At 45.2% G+C, this 15,528-nt stretch overlaps 1 protein-coding gene across 4 annotated transcripts in view; it reads right to left on the reverse strand.

Annotated features, from left to right (window-relative positions):
* Positions 1 to 11,246: 11,246 nt before the first annotated feature.
* The window catches only part of ULK1 (unc-51 like autophagy activating kinase 1), a 99,455-nt gene continuing 95,173 nt past the window's right edge, over positions 11,247 to 15,528 (reverse strand). For all 4 annotated transcript variants that reach the window (XM_048820997.2, XM_048821005.2, XM_048820998.2 and 1 more), the window contains one exon: positions 11,247 to 14,250. In XM_048820997.2, the coding sequence (XP_048676954.2) occupies positions 14,195 to 14,250 (56 nt within the window). In that variant the 3' untranslated portion in view covers positions 11,247 to 14,194. The remainder of the gene's footprint in view (positions 14,251 to 15,528) is intronic.

A 15,528-nucleotide genomic window follows, 5' to 3' on the forward strand; every position in this document is an offset into this window, starting at 1 on the left:
TCCATTCATATTTTGCTGTGTAAGCTCTTATAGCTCATCAGAGCAGTCTTGAAAGCGAGCCCGCATGCCGTTCTCAATATTTACCTTAATAGCTACTTTGTCTAGTGTTCCCTTCTGTTGGTCTTAGCTTTACACTAGACATTGGTACTTTCTGCTCTTTTTGCCTTATCTCTGGGTTTCTTGTTGGCTCCCAAGATACCCTCAGAGAAGGCCTGGAGTTCCCCAGCTCAGGTTCCCTCTCACTGCTTTGCATTCACTTACTCTCCAATTTCCAGATTTGAACTGACCCTCACACCGGCTCCCTCTAGTAGAAGTGGTCACCGTGCTTAAAAGGTTGCCGTATTTTAGAGACCAAGCACCTGCCATATCTTCATTCATTGCCCACCTACTACTGTTGCAATGCCTTCAACTGCATTATTTATATTACTGTAGCACGTGGGAGCCCCAGTCCTGGGCCAGGACCCCACTGTGCCTGTACAAACATAGAATGAAAAGACAGTCCCTGCCCCCAAAGAGCTTACAGTCTCTGTACAGGACAAGAGACAGCAGCTGGATACAGACAGCCAGGGGAGCTCAAGGCGACAATAGTGGTCAGCATGAAAGGTAGTCGTCACAGCACGTTAGCTGCGTAACCATGACCAACATTAGTTATTTTAAGCTGCCAGGATCAGTTCTCAGGAGCAAGAGCATAGCTGGTGAACTGCTGGATTCAGTTTAAAAAATTTAGAGGTAATTCGAGATTTTTGATGTTACCTCAGTGGTTTGAGCATTGGCCGGCTAAACCCAGGGTTGTGAGTTCAATCCTTGAGGGGGCCCATTTAGGGATCTGGGGCAAAAACTGGGGATCGGTCCTGCTTTGAGCAGGGGGTTGGACTAGATGACCTGCGGAGGTCCCTTCCAACCCTGATATTCTATGATTCTATTCTATGATTAATAGCGGGTGCCTATTTGGATTGCTTTCCCCCCACTAGCCCAGGACTCATCTAATTTGGGGATATCACCCAAAATATCAGATACAACGTTTTGGCAGAAACAGACACATGTCTCACAATCAGTGGGTCCAGAGGCTGGATACTATGGGAATTGCGTAATGAGTCTTTAATGCCAGCCTGAGTCGAATCTAAAACAAGGACGGGAACCAGCAGGAGGTGCTCTTTTACAACAGAAGAGATCAGACTGCGACTTAAAAAAAAAGAGACGAAGTGGGTGAGGTAATATCTTTTACTGGGCCGACGTGTCTTGGTGGAAGGTGCAGTACAAGCTTTCAAGCTTCACCAAGCTCTTCTTCTGATCTGGGAAGGAAACAGAAGCTGGTTCAATAAAAGATGTTACTTCACCTGCCTTGTTTCTCACATAGCCTGGGACCAACACAGCAACACCACCACTTTCAAAAAAGATGTGGGTATGGTTGTGTGTCTGTCTGTCACTCTTTAGATGGCTCTGGATGCATCACTTCCTGTGAAAATTATTTGCAGTTACCTGCCTCTTGATGCAGTCTGGTGCAACTCAAGAGCTCAGCTATTGAACTGCAGGAAGAAAAGGAGCACTTGTGGCACCTTAGAGACTTTCTTTTTGCGAATACAGACTAACACGGCTGTTCCTCTGAACTGCAGGAGTAACTTTGAGCCAGACGGGCTTTAGAGCATTGCCCGGAGAGAGGGAGTGAGCAAAGCCACCAGAGGCAGCAGAGAAATCCCATGGCTCCTATCTGTTACCGTTTGAAGTTCGCAGATCCGGGGGAGTGGCTAGACGGACAATGGAAAGCCCCTTCATTGCAGTGTTGAGGGGATGAAACCAAGACAGGGAAGCTTTGGTTACTGCATGGAGAGGAAAGGAGGCAGCTCATGACTTCACGGAGGAAAATCCATTCTCGATGCTGGAAGGCCTCATGGCAGTGGTTCTGCTACACAGAGGGTGAGAGGATTTGGTAGCCGGGCAGGGGGATGAACACCCCCGTTGCATCAGAAAGTCCAATTGCACAGGAACCACCATGCAGTAGGGTTTGGGGAAGCAGAGCCTATTGGTCTCCCACTCTTCAGTCTCCCTGGCCCGTCCAGCCGGAAGCAGCAGGGGCACAAACCTACAATACCCTTAAAGCTGGAGCAGAGGCTACAGAATGGCACAAGGGGCCGAGAATAGGAGCTCTTCCCATGGTGGCCTTAGAGAATCTCCACAGCGGGCATCAAAACTCAGCCCCATGTTCACTGTATCCTGAACTCACTGTTTTGAGCCCTGCTCCACTTCAGAATGGATGCAAAAACAACACATTCCCATCACCTCCTTGCCGATCTGTTCCTACTGTATGGAGGGCCCAGCCAAACAGCCCTGCCACCTCTGCCAGACAGGTCTCAGCAACCCATGCCATGTTACGGGCCTTAATTTTAATTAGATAATAGAAGGCTGAAATTTTACTAACCACTTATCATGCATCAGACAGCGTGACCTGAAGAGCAGTGGAAGGGAGCAAATTGTTTGCTTCTGCAATTTGCTCAAATCTTTTATTTGGCCGGTGAAATATTATTTATTTGATTTTTAAAGCCTGTATAAAGGTTACAAGTTTGTTGTGAATTCCCCTCCGAACCCCAACCTCTCTTCAGACTCATGCAATTCAAGGAGTGGACTCTGGCTTCTCTGCCTTAGCATCAGCCCCTTCAGTTTGTCCATTTGGAGTTTTTGAGAGGACAGTGTTTTTAACATTTAAAATGCATTTTAATGCGAGATCAAGGGGATTACTCCGACTGCAGCTCCCCTAGTCCTGGAGTAAGGCTGTGGAAATTTACCACTTTACCCACACTTTAACCATAACCACTTTACATTTTGAAATTAATGACTTTTGCTGGGTGAGTTCTTCCTTGTGTATTATTGCAATTCTAACAAAAAAAATTGTTTTGCCAGTGCAATATCTATACAGGGATAGTTAACAACTTGGTATATCAAGATCATAGATCACATCAGAGACTTATCCCTGGATTTGGTATAATTACCTTTCTTTACTTTCTTGCTCTTATTGCATGACCTTTAACAGCTAATTGTCCGGGAGAAATTAAAAGATCAAACATCCACAGTGCCCCAATTCATACTTAATACAGAAGCCATACTTAATTTTTTTTTTAAATGTCAGAGGAAACAGACTCTGATTCAGCAAATAACAAACATGGGCCTAACTGTAAGTCGTATAGACTTCAAATGGGAAAAAAACCCACTTAAGAAATGTACTAAGTAGAGATGGATTTAGGCATGTGCTTAAGAACTTTGCTGAATTGGGGCCCAGCTGGGGATGTAGGGAGAGATTTTATATACTCTTGTCAAAGGGTCTGGCTACATTGCAAAGAAAAACCCTCAGCGCTGAGTCTCAGAGCCCAGGTCAATTGTCTTAGACTTGCAGGGCTCGGGCTGCGGGGCTAAAAATAGCAGTGTAGATGTTTTGGCTTGGACTGGAGGCCCAGGTTCTGAAACCCAGCGAGTGGGGAAGGTCTCAGAACCCGGGCTCCAGCCCAAGTGGGAATGGGCTACACTGCTATTTTTAGCCCTGCAAGCCTGAGTTAATTGACCAGCGCTCTGAGATTCAGTGCCCTGGGTTTTTCTTTGCAGAGTAGATAAACCCACAGTGTTTAGCTTTTTCTTGATTTCATGTTATCAGAGAGAAAGTCTGCGTCATGGGGAAAGGTAGCACAGTCTGGCAGTGGGAAGTACAGCTCTCTTATCTAATCGGGTTAGACATTAGCTGTGGGAGTTTGCCTGCATGCAGGGGTGCACCAGTTTAACATACAGCGTGATTCTAAACCGATGCAAAAAGCTAAACTTGACATTCTTATTTGGGTGTAAATCAGGCTTATTGAGGTTTAGCTTAAGTTAATTAAGAACAGGTTTAAGCTAACCTGAAATTGTATATTGCAGTGCATAACATCAAGTACCAGAAGTTCCCTTCCACAAGAAATTCCTATATTTAAAAAAGAATAGGTCCAATTTGGAATAGAAATGCAAACTTTTCTACAAACTGAAAATTTGGGGAAAAAATTGTTGACAGTATCACTTAATTTCACTTACAAAATCAATACAGTGTTGTTTTGATTAATTTCATTTTTCCATATTAAAATGTTAAATATATCTACAAAATATTAAATACATAAAAATATTTAAATTAATTGGCGTAGACTATAAAAGTAGAAATGAATCAAATCAACACTGTTGAAACAAAACATTTTGAAAAAAGAAAAGGAGTACTTGTGGCACCTTAGAGACTAACCAATTTATTTGAGCATAAGCTTTCGTGAGCTACAGCTCACTTCACTCAAATAAATTGCTTAGTCTCTAAGGTGCCACAAGTACTCCTTTTCTTTTTGCGAATACAGACTAACACGGCTGCTACTCAAAAACATTTTGACTTCCCCCCCATCAAAAAAATTGTCACGATCAACACAGTCATTTTGACCCAATTGCGTTTTTCAATGAAAAATTGTTGCCAAATTTTCCAGCCAGCTCTACCCAGCACAACAGGTCCCAGTTCTCTACGCGCTACTGTAATACAAACAGGCACAAAATTCTGCTGGTTGGAAAAAAAAAATAATTATGTTAAAAATATAGGGAGATCCCTGCAGTAAAAATATTGCTGATGGGCATTTCTGGTGCACTCACCCAATCCTCCTTTCTAGGAGCACAGTGGAGAGGCTGTACATCTGACAGACCCTTTGTGCACAAAACTACATGGTTTCCACCTGCAAACGCCTATTTGCATTGCACAGGTTGGTGGCGTTTCTGGTTTAATAGCCACCTGCACCTTCTTACACCTTCCTTTGATACTTTGGCCCTCTACGATTAGTGGAATTTAAACCCTGTCCTTTCCTTTTGGACGGCGCGATAGCGATGGCAGATCGGGTCTGAAGCAATGGCTCCATATTTGTACTTCCAGCCAGTATAATCAGTCTAAGCTGAACATGTGCCAATATGTGGGAGGTGGGCCTGAACACCCTGAAACTCAGAGGAACTGCTCACCCAGAGCTGAATGTGTGGTGTGGGCCCATCTCTGATACGCACAGTGAAGCCTTCACTTTGAAACACGCATCCTTGTCAAACCTAACAGCCCAGCAGCATAGCGAATTAGCCTGACTTGAGGACGAAACATACTGTCTTCAGCTGCAATGCCCAGACAGCTGATCCAGCACAGCCTGCTCCTACTACCCTCAACGCCATTTTCTCCTATCCTGTGCCTGACTGTTAATGGCGCAGAATCACACATTCAGTAGCTAAGTGCTGCTGGTTACACAAGGACTCAACACATGCTAGTTAAGCAGGAAGAAATACAGCATTCTGGGGCACATCCTGCTGAGAAAGATATGCCCCATGCTGGCTTTGCAGCAAAGGCATGGCTGGAGTGATGCCCCAAGGAGGAGATGCCCATAAGGAGGAGACCAGATCCAAGAAGAGATAAGTAGGAGCCCTGCTCAGCAGCTGTATGTGGGCTAGACAGTAAGGGAGCTCCTGCCACCTTTGAGAGAAAAATGCCAAATGGTTACATAGATTAACAATAGTTCTGCTTTGTTCCTCCCTGCTTTTAATGGCTGACCCCTGTTTAATGGTTTCAAGCTCTACATGGAAGGCTAGGGGTAGGTTGTAAACTTGTGGCACATGGCTCTCTGTGGGACTTCCAAGTTTAATGTCTTCTTTCATTAACTTGGATGTGTTAAAGCTTTAAGAGACCATTTCAAGTTGAGTGCTCCCTCTTGGTGACATATTTGATCTACAAAGCCAGCCTGTCCAGTCTCACCTGGAAACTAGTAAAGATCCACAGTAACTACATATGAAATGTTGCAGGTGTGGCCATTTAATTTTTAATAGTAATACATATGACACTAAGCAAATATTTTAATACACTTGTAACTCCATGCTTACAAAAAACAGTATTAATAGCAGCAAGCACTCAAGTCAGAAACGTTAGTGTTAAGGCTGTACACTTAACCTTAACTCTACCCCTTTGCGCTAAAATATGACTCCTATCATAAGAGAAAAATCAGTCAATAAAGGCTGGTGTGTGTGTGTGTGTGTGTGTGTGTGTGTGTGTGTGTGTGTGTGTGTGTGTGTGTGTGTGTGTGTGTGTGTGTGTGTGTGTTATAGACTACGATAGTGGAAGTTTCAATATTTCAAGTCTTCAGCCTTGGCTTGGTTTTTTTAATCTTGAGAAAGTTATTATGGAAGGAATGGCGGAGGATCACAGAGCTGGGGCTGAGCAGCAAGAAGATGGATGGATGGTGTGGGGCAGATCATTGGAAGATCAGCTGCTGAGAGCTCCAAGATAGGGATGGATCCGGAAAGCTTCTGAAAAGTTTGCGATGATGTCACTGATATTTAGACATGAATAAATGGATTTACTTTACTTTTTTAATGAGGGCTACAAAACAAGCCATGTGTGAATAAAACGAGTTCAGTGGTATTAAAGTGATGGATATTTAGAGCTAAAAGACCTTAAGAGTCAGATATTCATAACCACACTAGTTTAGCATCAATATAAAAAAAATGGAATGAGAAAGTTTCACCTTCCTAATGACCAAGTGTTAGGAACTTTAAGACTCCTGACTGACCCAGTTTTCCTTCCAACTGGAGCTACTGTAACTCCTGGGGATCTTGATAATAGCTTTCCATGCTTTACAATTAGTGACACTCACCCAAGATCCCTTAATTAAGCCTCCCAGCACCCCATTTTACAGATGGAGAAAGTGAGTCCCACAGAGGTGAAGTGACTGGCCCCAGGGCACAGACAGATCCTGGAGCAAAACTACTATTTGAAACTCCCAGAAGGGCCTGGATCTCAGGTCAGCATTCAGCCCACACCCAACGTTCAGTCCCCTATTCATCCCTGCTGTAACCCCATTGAAGCAAGTGATGAATTTAGCACCTCAAATCCACCAGCTGGGCTCTGAGCTACTAGAGTTTGCAGGGCTTCACTGTGACAGCCTAGTTTCTAATATTTGCTGGATCATGTGAGGAACAGTAGCCGTAACTATTTGTACTGTGGCAGAACCTAAAGCCCATAGTCAGGACTGGGGGACGGTTGTGCTGGGCGCAGTAAGGAGACAGCGACAATCCCTGCTCTGACGTGCGTACACTAACCCGAGAGATTTCAGTCCAGCCCCCTGAGGGAGACTGCCTCACAAAACTACCGTACGTTTTGCCCTCCTGCTATACACGCCATGCCCTGCTGGAGAATGCCAGAAGCTAACTTCCTGGGCTGTCAAGCCAGCACCTATCGTCTGCACTCCATTGATAGCAGTATATTTAAGGCACACAGAGTCCATTAAACTAAGCAGTGGGGTTTGTCTGAATGGTGTTAATTCTCTGCTCACAAAAATCCACTTTAGCATATTACCCATTCTGCTGCACAATCTCCTGCAACTCCCACCAAAAAAATCCATCAGTCGTTCAAAGTTCTTCAGCTTCTAAGTCTGATCAGTTCCAAGAGCACCATCAATCAGCACAGACAAACAGTACGCTTCTAAGGTTAGCTCGCTATAAAACTAGTCACAAAGCACGGCTGAAGGGGAAGGTAGAGGACTATCATTTTTCTGATGGTAGTTTGAAGTAGGTGGTTAAAATGGCCTTTCGTTGAGTTAGCTCCCCATTTTAAAAAATGGAGCTTAAAAAAAAGAAGGGATTTGTGCATGTAGCTAAAGTTGGAACACTTGAGCTTTGTAGCCTCTGGGTTTTCAAAACACCCACTTCTTGAGCATTTCCTTGCTGGCACCATCCTCCCTTTGAACTTTGACAGTGGACTGAACAGGATTTTACTGACGTGTTTACCAGCTAAGAAATATAAAATGGGAACGAAGCCAAACTTGCTGGAGAAATTTCTTGGCTTATGTTTTTAGACTAAAAAAGCAACAGCTCTAAAATAGCTCATGATTGTCTGAGAGGCTGTGCAATTTACACTAGTGCCACCAAAATCCATGGGCCCCTCAAGTGCATTTTTAACACTTTTATAAAACAGAAGAGAGCACTGGTTTCCCTTGTGTTCATTCCTTCCCCTGAGGTTTGCTGCCTACGCACAGAGTCCCATGGACTCAGCAGAAAGTTGTCAACCTACTGTGTAAAGTGCTGTTTATGTGATTCTTCTCTGAACTTTGCTTGGCTAGAAGTTTTCCCCACAGTCCTTTAACTCCCCAAAGGGCAGCCTCAAAAGAAAAGCCCTGCCCCAGCCCTTGGTACTTTCCAGCATGCAAAAGACTCTGCTACATACTGTGACAACTCTTCTAATTCTTGCCCTGACCACATCACAGCGAGTTGATGCACATCTCAGCCATCCCACAGAGCAAGGTTTTATACCCACTCAAAATAAATACATGGCTTCTGAGCGTGCCTCAGGAGCTACACACTAGGCGGCGACGTATTGAGCTGCCAAGCCAGCTGTCATTTCAATGTCTCCAGGAGCTTTGTTTTGGCGGGAATGGGGAGGCTGACCGTGCACACTTACAAAATGCTTGTCAAACCTGTGCCAAGAGGACTTTTTCCCATTGCTTTAAACTACACCAGGGGTTCTCAAACTTCATTGCGCCGTGACCCTCTTCTGGCAACAAAAATTACTACACAACTCCAGGAGTGGGGACCGAAGTCCTGCCACCCGGGTGGGGATGGGGGGGGGGCAAAGCCGAAGGGCTTCAGCCCCAGGCAGGGGGCCTGTAACCTGAGCCCTGCCACCCAGGGCAGAAGCCCTCGGACTTCGGCCCTGGGCAGCGGGGCTCGGGCTTCGGTCCTGGAGGCCCAGCAAGTCTAACGCCAGCCCTGGCGACCCCATTAAAACGGGGTCACGACCGACAGTTTGAGAACCACTGAACTACGCGGTCTCAAGACCAGCCTCTGCACTGGGCAATTCTTCTGAGAAAAGCAAGTCCCGCCTCTCCTAGTGAACGAATCAGTATAAACAATAACTTACGCGAGACCAGCATTTCAAGGAAAAAAATGTTCTCAGCGAAAGCCAGTATGAATCAAATTCCCTTCGGTGGGAAAGACAGGGGTGGGAGAGCGAAAGGACAGTATTCAGCAGGGCTGGCTGGAAAACAGTAATTGTGCTTCATGAAGAATTTCAAGGTTTGAAGTAGCCTCTTTGAATTTTTTAATGAAAAAACACCAAAGATCCAGACTAGCCAAGTGGTTAGGTCACTCACTGGGTATGTCGGAGAGACAGGTTCAAGTGTGGCTTTGCAGCAATGCTTTTCCATCACAGAGCTCTTTAAATCAGGCAGAGCAGGGACTTGAACCGGGGATTCCCACATCCCAGGTACGTGCTCTAAACATTTGGCTGTAGAATGAGAGAGGCAGGAATCAGACATTTGCACACTTGCTCCTATGCACACAGGCCCGTATGTTTCAGCTTTGATGAACCAGCATATTCTGGAATTACATTTCATCAGACTGTTCCCATCATTTCTACGTACTACAGCCCACACAAAGAACTAGGTTACAGAGTAAGATTGCAAACATTCAAGAAATTAGGAAGTGCCAGAATTAAAGATGCCTATGCAACCTTCATTTGCCCCGATGGCATTTCCTAGCTTTGAGTGCTTAACTTTGCAATTTAATAAGGTTCTTTTAATAGAACGTTGTGTGTCATTTTCCAACTTTTTAAAAAAAGCAAACTGGAAAAAACCGAGAAATTCCTTGAGGTGGCCTCCGAGTGACACCCACATGGGTCATCAGCAGGGGTGGAAGCTTTAGATCGACCACACAGAACTCTGTCACTGGAGCTAACCGAGTAACTGATAGCCGCAGGATGTTGTCATCCCCGATGAGAGCCGGCATGAGAAGGGGATGGAGAACACACTGTGCCCCTGGGGTTCACAGAGACTTGCCGACGGCAGAGGAATGGGGAGATTCAGGAATCTTGGATTGTGCTCTGGGGTCTGGATGGGAGTGTGCTCCAGCGGGCACAGACTTTTCTAACCCATTCCTTCCAAGTGTGACCCCTACTATCCCATCCCCTCCAACCTGTCTTGTCTCAGTTCCACACCCCTGGCTCCTCATCCCACTCCAATTCTCAAGTAGCTCATCCCAATCTCTACTCCTCAAGATTCTCATCCCAGTCCCCAACTCTTTACATGGCAAGGTCACCCCTCAGGACTCCCCCTCCCAATTTCCTCTCATTCTCCCCCGTTCCCAATCTCCTTGCCCAGCCAGTTCCAGTCTCCCACACCCCAACTCCAGTTTCTCTCCCACCCACTCTGCCAGCCTCCAGTTTGCATCTCCTCCCACCAGACTCCTTGTCCCAATCTATTCCCCCTGCATTCAAACGAGGCATCCTCCTCCTCCATGTGTTCATTTAGAACACAGGAGAGACAGGCTCCTTGCTCTCAGTTCTGATGCTTGGCTTTGCAGCAGCTCAGAGCTCCAACTACAGGGAAGTTCTGCTCAGCCCCGGGCTGGAACAGGCCCCAGTATAGATGGAACCTTCCGTGAATTTAGCTGCAAAGCTCTAGCAAGTCTCTACTGAGCATGTGCAAGCTGCAATTTTTCAGAAGTTTATAGCTTGGCCAAATGTGGGCAGATTTTCATGGGAAAGGCAAGAGGCACATCCCTGGCACAAAGGCTACCCCCTGCCAAATTTCAAGACTCTGCTCCAAAGGATGGGGGCACTAGAGCTTCTCAAAGGAAAAGTCGCCAGAGTTGGTTTTAATATGGGCAAGACAATGAATTTTTCTCTGAAACTTTTTGGCTGAAATTTCCTCTACCCCCCCGCAAAACAACAACAAAACCCCCAGCCTAAGGCAGACACTTGGATTAGAAAAGCTGGTAGATCAAGGGAATTTGTTACCATATCAATAAAACAGAAGTTTTTTAAACTACCAAAAACCACATTTCTTATAAAAACGTTCAAAACGTAAAACACTACACACAACCCTAGTATTTGGGACATCATCTGACTATGTGCTTCTAACCTGCCCTCAGGCCTCTGAACCACGACATGTAATGTTAGCCTGACAGTGCAGCAAATCGCTCCAGCACCCCAATGCTGAAAATACTTAAGCATGAGAGGAAGCTTTAGTCCACCAGGACTACTCATATACATAAATTTAAGCCCAGGCTTAAGTGCTTGCAGGACTGGTGGGATCTAGTTATCTGCTTATCACAGGGATTCCTCAGTTGCAAACTGATACTGACCTCCACTTTGAGTTCTACTGATGAGAAGCGTTCAACAACAGCGAGGTATCATTAGCCTTAATGCTACCAACTAAGTGACACTGGAGAATGGAGACACAATCACGGACAATTTCAAATCAGTTTTATTTTCTTAAATCAGTGTTTTACAATTTAAAGCCAAAAAAAAGTCACACAAAACACAAATTAAAAAAAAAGTTGACAATCAAGCATTACCTTATAAAGAAGATCATCATACACTTTCTCACAAACCTGAAGATACGTGTTATTAGATTGAGGTTTCTTGAAATCTAGTTAAGACACTACATACAAACGCTGCAACAAGTAACAAACCCATAACGATAGTGAATAGACTACACTAGTAACTTCAAATTTTCTTCTTTTTTGCATTCCTTATTGTCTACAAAGCAATAAATACTATTTTTACCCCAAAAAAAGTTGGTTTCACGCTACATGCATTTAGATAACAAATAGAGTCACCAAAGTGATGGCAAAAGAAATCATCTGTCTTCTTTGTTTTGTCTTTCTCTTGTTGTTTATTTTTTAAATCCAAGCACAGTGGCTAAGTTTCAAGTATTGAGAAAATATATATAATATGTACACACACACACACACACATACATATATATATTTATTTATATATTGGTTGAAGATCTGTAAACCACTTTTTTTTGGAGCAATATATATTTATATACGTTGAATGTGGACAAAAATTGATACATTCAAGTAATTAAGTACAGCTGGAAGGTTAGTGCTGAGCTTGCCGTATCCACGGATCGGTACACCTGTGGCATAAACACAAATCCTGGGATGCAACTGACTAATACTTGGCAATAAGCTATTAAGTTTGGGGGGGTTGGCATTCAGTGTGAAAAGCAGGTGTCTGCTGGGAAGTTTGTTCTGGCTTGCTGTTTCCACGCTGCATCCAGGTTAACGTATTGCACTTGTAGAATTGCCTATGGCAGGACTGGTGGCGATCCTTTCCGAAGTGGTCTGCTTCTTGCTTAACATCTCCAACCGCAGGTTTGTTTTTATTTTAGGCGTAGGCACACGGAGCCACAGCAACAGCAAGCTGTGAATGAATGAAGCAATGAAGGCCTGATGCTGAAGCGACACATTATGTAATCAAACTCCCCTGGAGAGGGACGGGGGTTTCTTTGCTTTTGTGTTCTGCCACCAGAAGCGTCCATCTTGCCACAGATGAAGCTGGTTCACACGTCAGAGTTGTTCCTTGCATAATATTTTGTCCAAAGAGTGTCATACAAAAACGTGCAAAAAATTACAGTGGCAGAGAGAGAGAGAGAGAGAGAGAAGTAATGAAGATTTAACCACCATGCGCAAAATGTTATTGGATCCCAAAAGCTAAGCCCCAGGTTCGCATTTCGCCCATGGAGGTTACTTTTTCCACTCAGCGCTAAGCAAATACTGCCATGACTCTGATAAGTTAAAACACACACACACACAGGCAGCCAGTTTCCCGCCCCACACACGCACACACTCGCAGCATCCAAGCCTCAACAAGTCTTCAACCGCCCACACCCACAGGCCTGGTCTGGCTACACAGTCTCTGAAAAAGAAATGCTGAAGGTAACTGAACACTAAACGGGCTGGTTGGTTGGTTTTATAAAAATTAAGCAGCAAAACAATAAAAAATGCATTTTCGGTTGTAAATATGTAAGATCTCAATGTCTGTTCTTGAGCTCTTAAAAACCATGGAGCTTTGTACGGACGGTCCTTAAAAAGAACATTTAAATAAAAAAAGCCTCTTGGTACTGCTGGATTTCAAGTCAGCTTTGCCTGGCACGGAGGGGAACAGCACATGGACCGGGGGCTGCTGTTTGCTGCTCATGCACAAGATACAGTACAGTTAAATACACACAGTGACACACACTCGATATATCGATACATATTCTCCTTGAGGAATATGTATTAATATAGACACACAAACGTAGTGCAAAAGAACAACGAGGAACAAAAGAACAGCATTCCCAGCAGTCGTGAAGTTCCGGGGCCACCGTGTGATGCAAAGGCAACTTGTCAAAGTTCCCATAGTGTGTAAAGTGCTTCTTTGATTCACAAAGTTAGTGTTTTTGGGGGGCAGTGGGGGAAAGGGTTATCTAACCAACAGCTGAAAGTAGGACAGCATGGGCGTGGATATGTACTGATGGGTCAAGCTGTGCAGTCAAGGGTTTAGGATACTGACCCCAATGGGGGAAAAACCATCGGGGCTTCTTGTAACGCTAGAGTTGTTTTTAAATATATATACACAACTTTCTTGTCCTTTGTTGCTCCCCGTCCAGGTAGGGATGTGACCTGCCTCCTCATGCTTGGTACAAGGGAGCCTCCTCAGTGGCAATGCTGTTCCAGCATTGCTCAGGAAGTCTTTCGGAAGGTTGCAGCTGTCTTCAGCAACGCTCCAGGAAAAGAGATCCAGCTTCCCCACGGTACTCCTCTCCCCCACACAGGAAGTGCTCTGTGGCATGACATATACAAGAAGGGCGAGAATGGAGATGGGGCAGGGGAAAGGAGCAGCTGCAGGTCAACAGCAAGTTCCTGAGTGCTTGGCTATCAGTGGGGACGGGGAAAGTATGCAACTGGCCTTGAATTCTACCCTTCTCAATTCACTGAACAGTCCACCTGAAAGTTCCTGCTAACGGTTTCAGCACATCCACTGCCAGCAATGGATGCAGCACTAAAATACTCCAGCTCTGAGCAGGAGGGCAAGGCAGCAGCCTTGTCCTTTGAAGTGGAAGTGGGAGGAAGGGAATTCTCTCCTTCGCCCCCTCCACCAAGAGAGGGAAAAACCCGCATCTCTCCTACGTCTTCCCCCGGTCTATACGGTGGGGAAGTGCTTGCAATCGCTGCTGTCATATGTCCCCCAAAAGAGAATCCAAATCCCTACTGCGGAAAACCTTCCTGACTACTACAAATAAGATCAAGCAGTGTGTCTTGCAGGTTTCCCACAGCCAGGCTCCTTCTCCACCACTGCAGCAGGCGATCGGAAACCGAAGGCGATTGGCTGGCGTGAGATTCGTGGCAAGCAGCACTTTTAAAATCACGCACAGATCCCCGATAACAGAGCCGACAACCGGCGTTCGATACACATCTTACCTGTCAGAGAGAAAGGACACAGGAAATCAGTCTCTTGCCCTCCAGCAATATTAAAGCTAACAGAATAAGCAGGAGACATACAGGATCAGCTCCTCAGCCGATGTTAATGGATGCAGCTCTGTTAAGTCAATGGAGTTACATCCATTTACACCAGCTGAGTACCTGCCTCAAAACGTCCTCATGCATAGAGGAGCATGAGAAGTGGGAATCGTTAGAGACGTCAGAGAACAGTACTTTGGACACTGTTCCTCATTGGGACTTCGAGTTCTCAGCAAGAAAGGGCCCTAATTCGCCTCTAAAATCAGTGGGGTTGTAGCTATTTAAACCAAGGAAGTGGTTTACGCCAGTAGTGAAGATGGCTCAAGATCTCAATAATATTTGCCAGTCTGGGACACAGAGAAATCAGGGTCTGATCAGACTCTTACGGAGGCAGGAAGTTCAAAGTAATGTGGGATTAATTCCTAAAGCTTCAGGCTCAAGATTCGGAATTCCTGATGTAAATAATTAACACCGGTAGGTGTATGTAGCTGGGATGTACACTGGGATCTAAAATACAGCCTGTCGCACTATAACAAGAGACACGCAAGAGAGATTGTCTCATTCAGGAAGCTGTGAAATAAACTGGGTTAAAGACCGTATGCTGTGTTGTTATAGCCGTGTTGGTCCCAGGATATAAGAGAGACAAGGTGGGTGAGGTAATATTTTTTATTGGACCTATTTTTGTTGGTGAGAGAGAGAGAGAGAGAGACAAGCTTTCTGGGACTACGTCTACCTCACAAATTACTTCGGTATAACACACATTGCTCAGGGGTGCGAATAATCCACTCCCCTGAGCAACGTAACTTACACCATCCAAAGTCGACAGGGTTACGTCGGCAGGAGAGCGCCTCCCGCCGACAGCTTCAGCTACCGCCTCTCCCACCGGTTGAGAGCGCCTTCGTCAGGAGCATGACAGTGGCGCAGCGGCATCGGTGCAGCTGTGCCTCTGTAACTGACGTAGCGTAGACAAAGCCTCAGTTAAAAAGTCAGTGACTAGATCTCTGCTGGGGAGAGGTGTCTTTCAGGTGGATTAGCCAGCGAGCTCTCTCTCTGAATAAGAGACACGCCTGAGACTGATGAGAAGTGTCTGCAATAGAAACCACACAGCATTCCTTAATAATCCAGTCAGTGCCTACCAGGCACTGTTAAAGCAGCAGTCGCCCCCCACCTTTAGTAACACTTCAGATCAGCTGTTAAAGTTTGATCATTCCTGGTATTATTTAACTGACTTATTAATAA

Source organism: Caretta caretta, chromosome 15 (assembly GCF_965140235.1).
Source record: "Caretta caretta isolate rCarCar2 chromosome 15, rCarCar1.hap1, whole genome shotgun sequence".
NCBI lineage: Eukaryota > Metazoa > Chordata > Testudines > Cheloniidae > Caretta > Caretta caretta.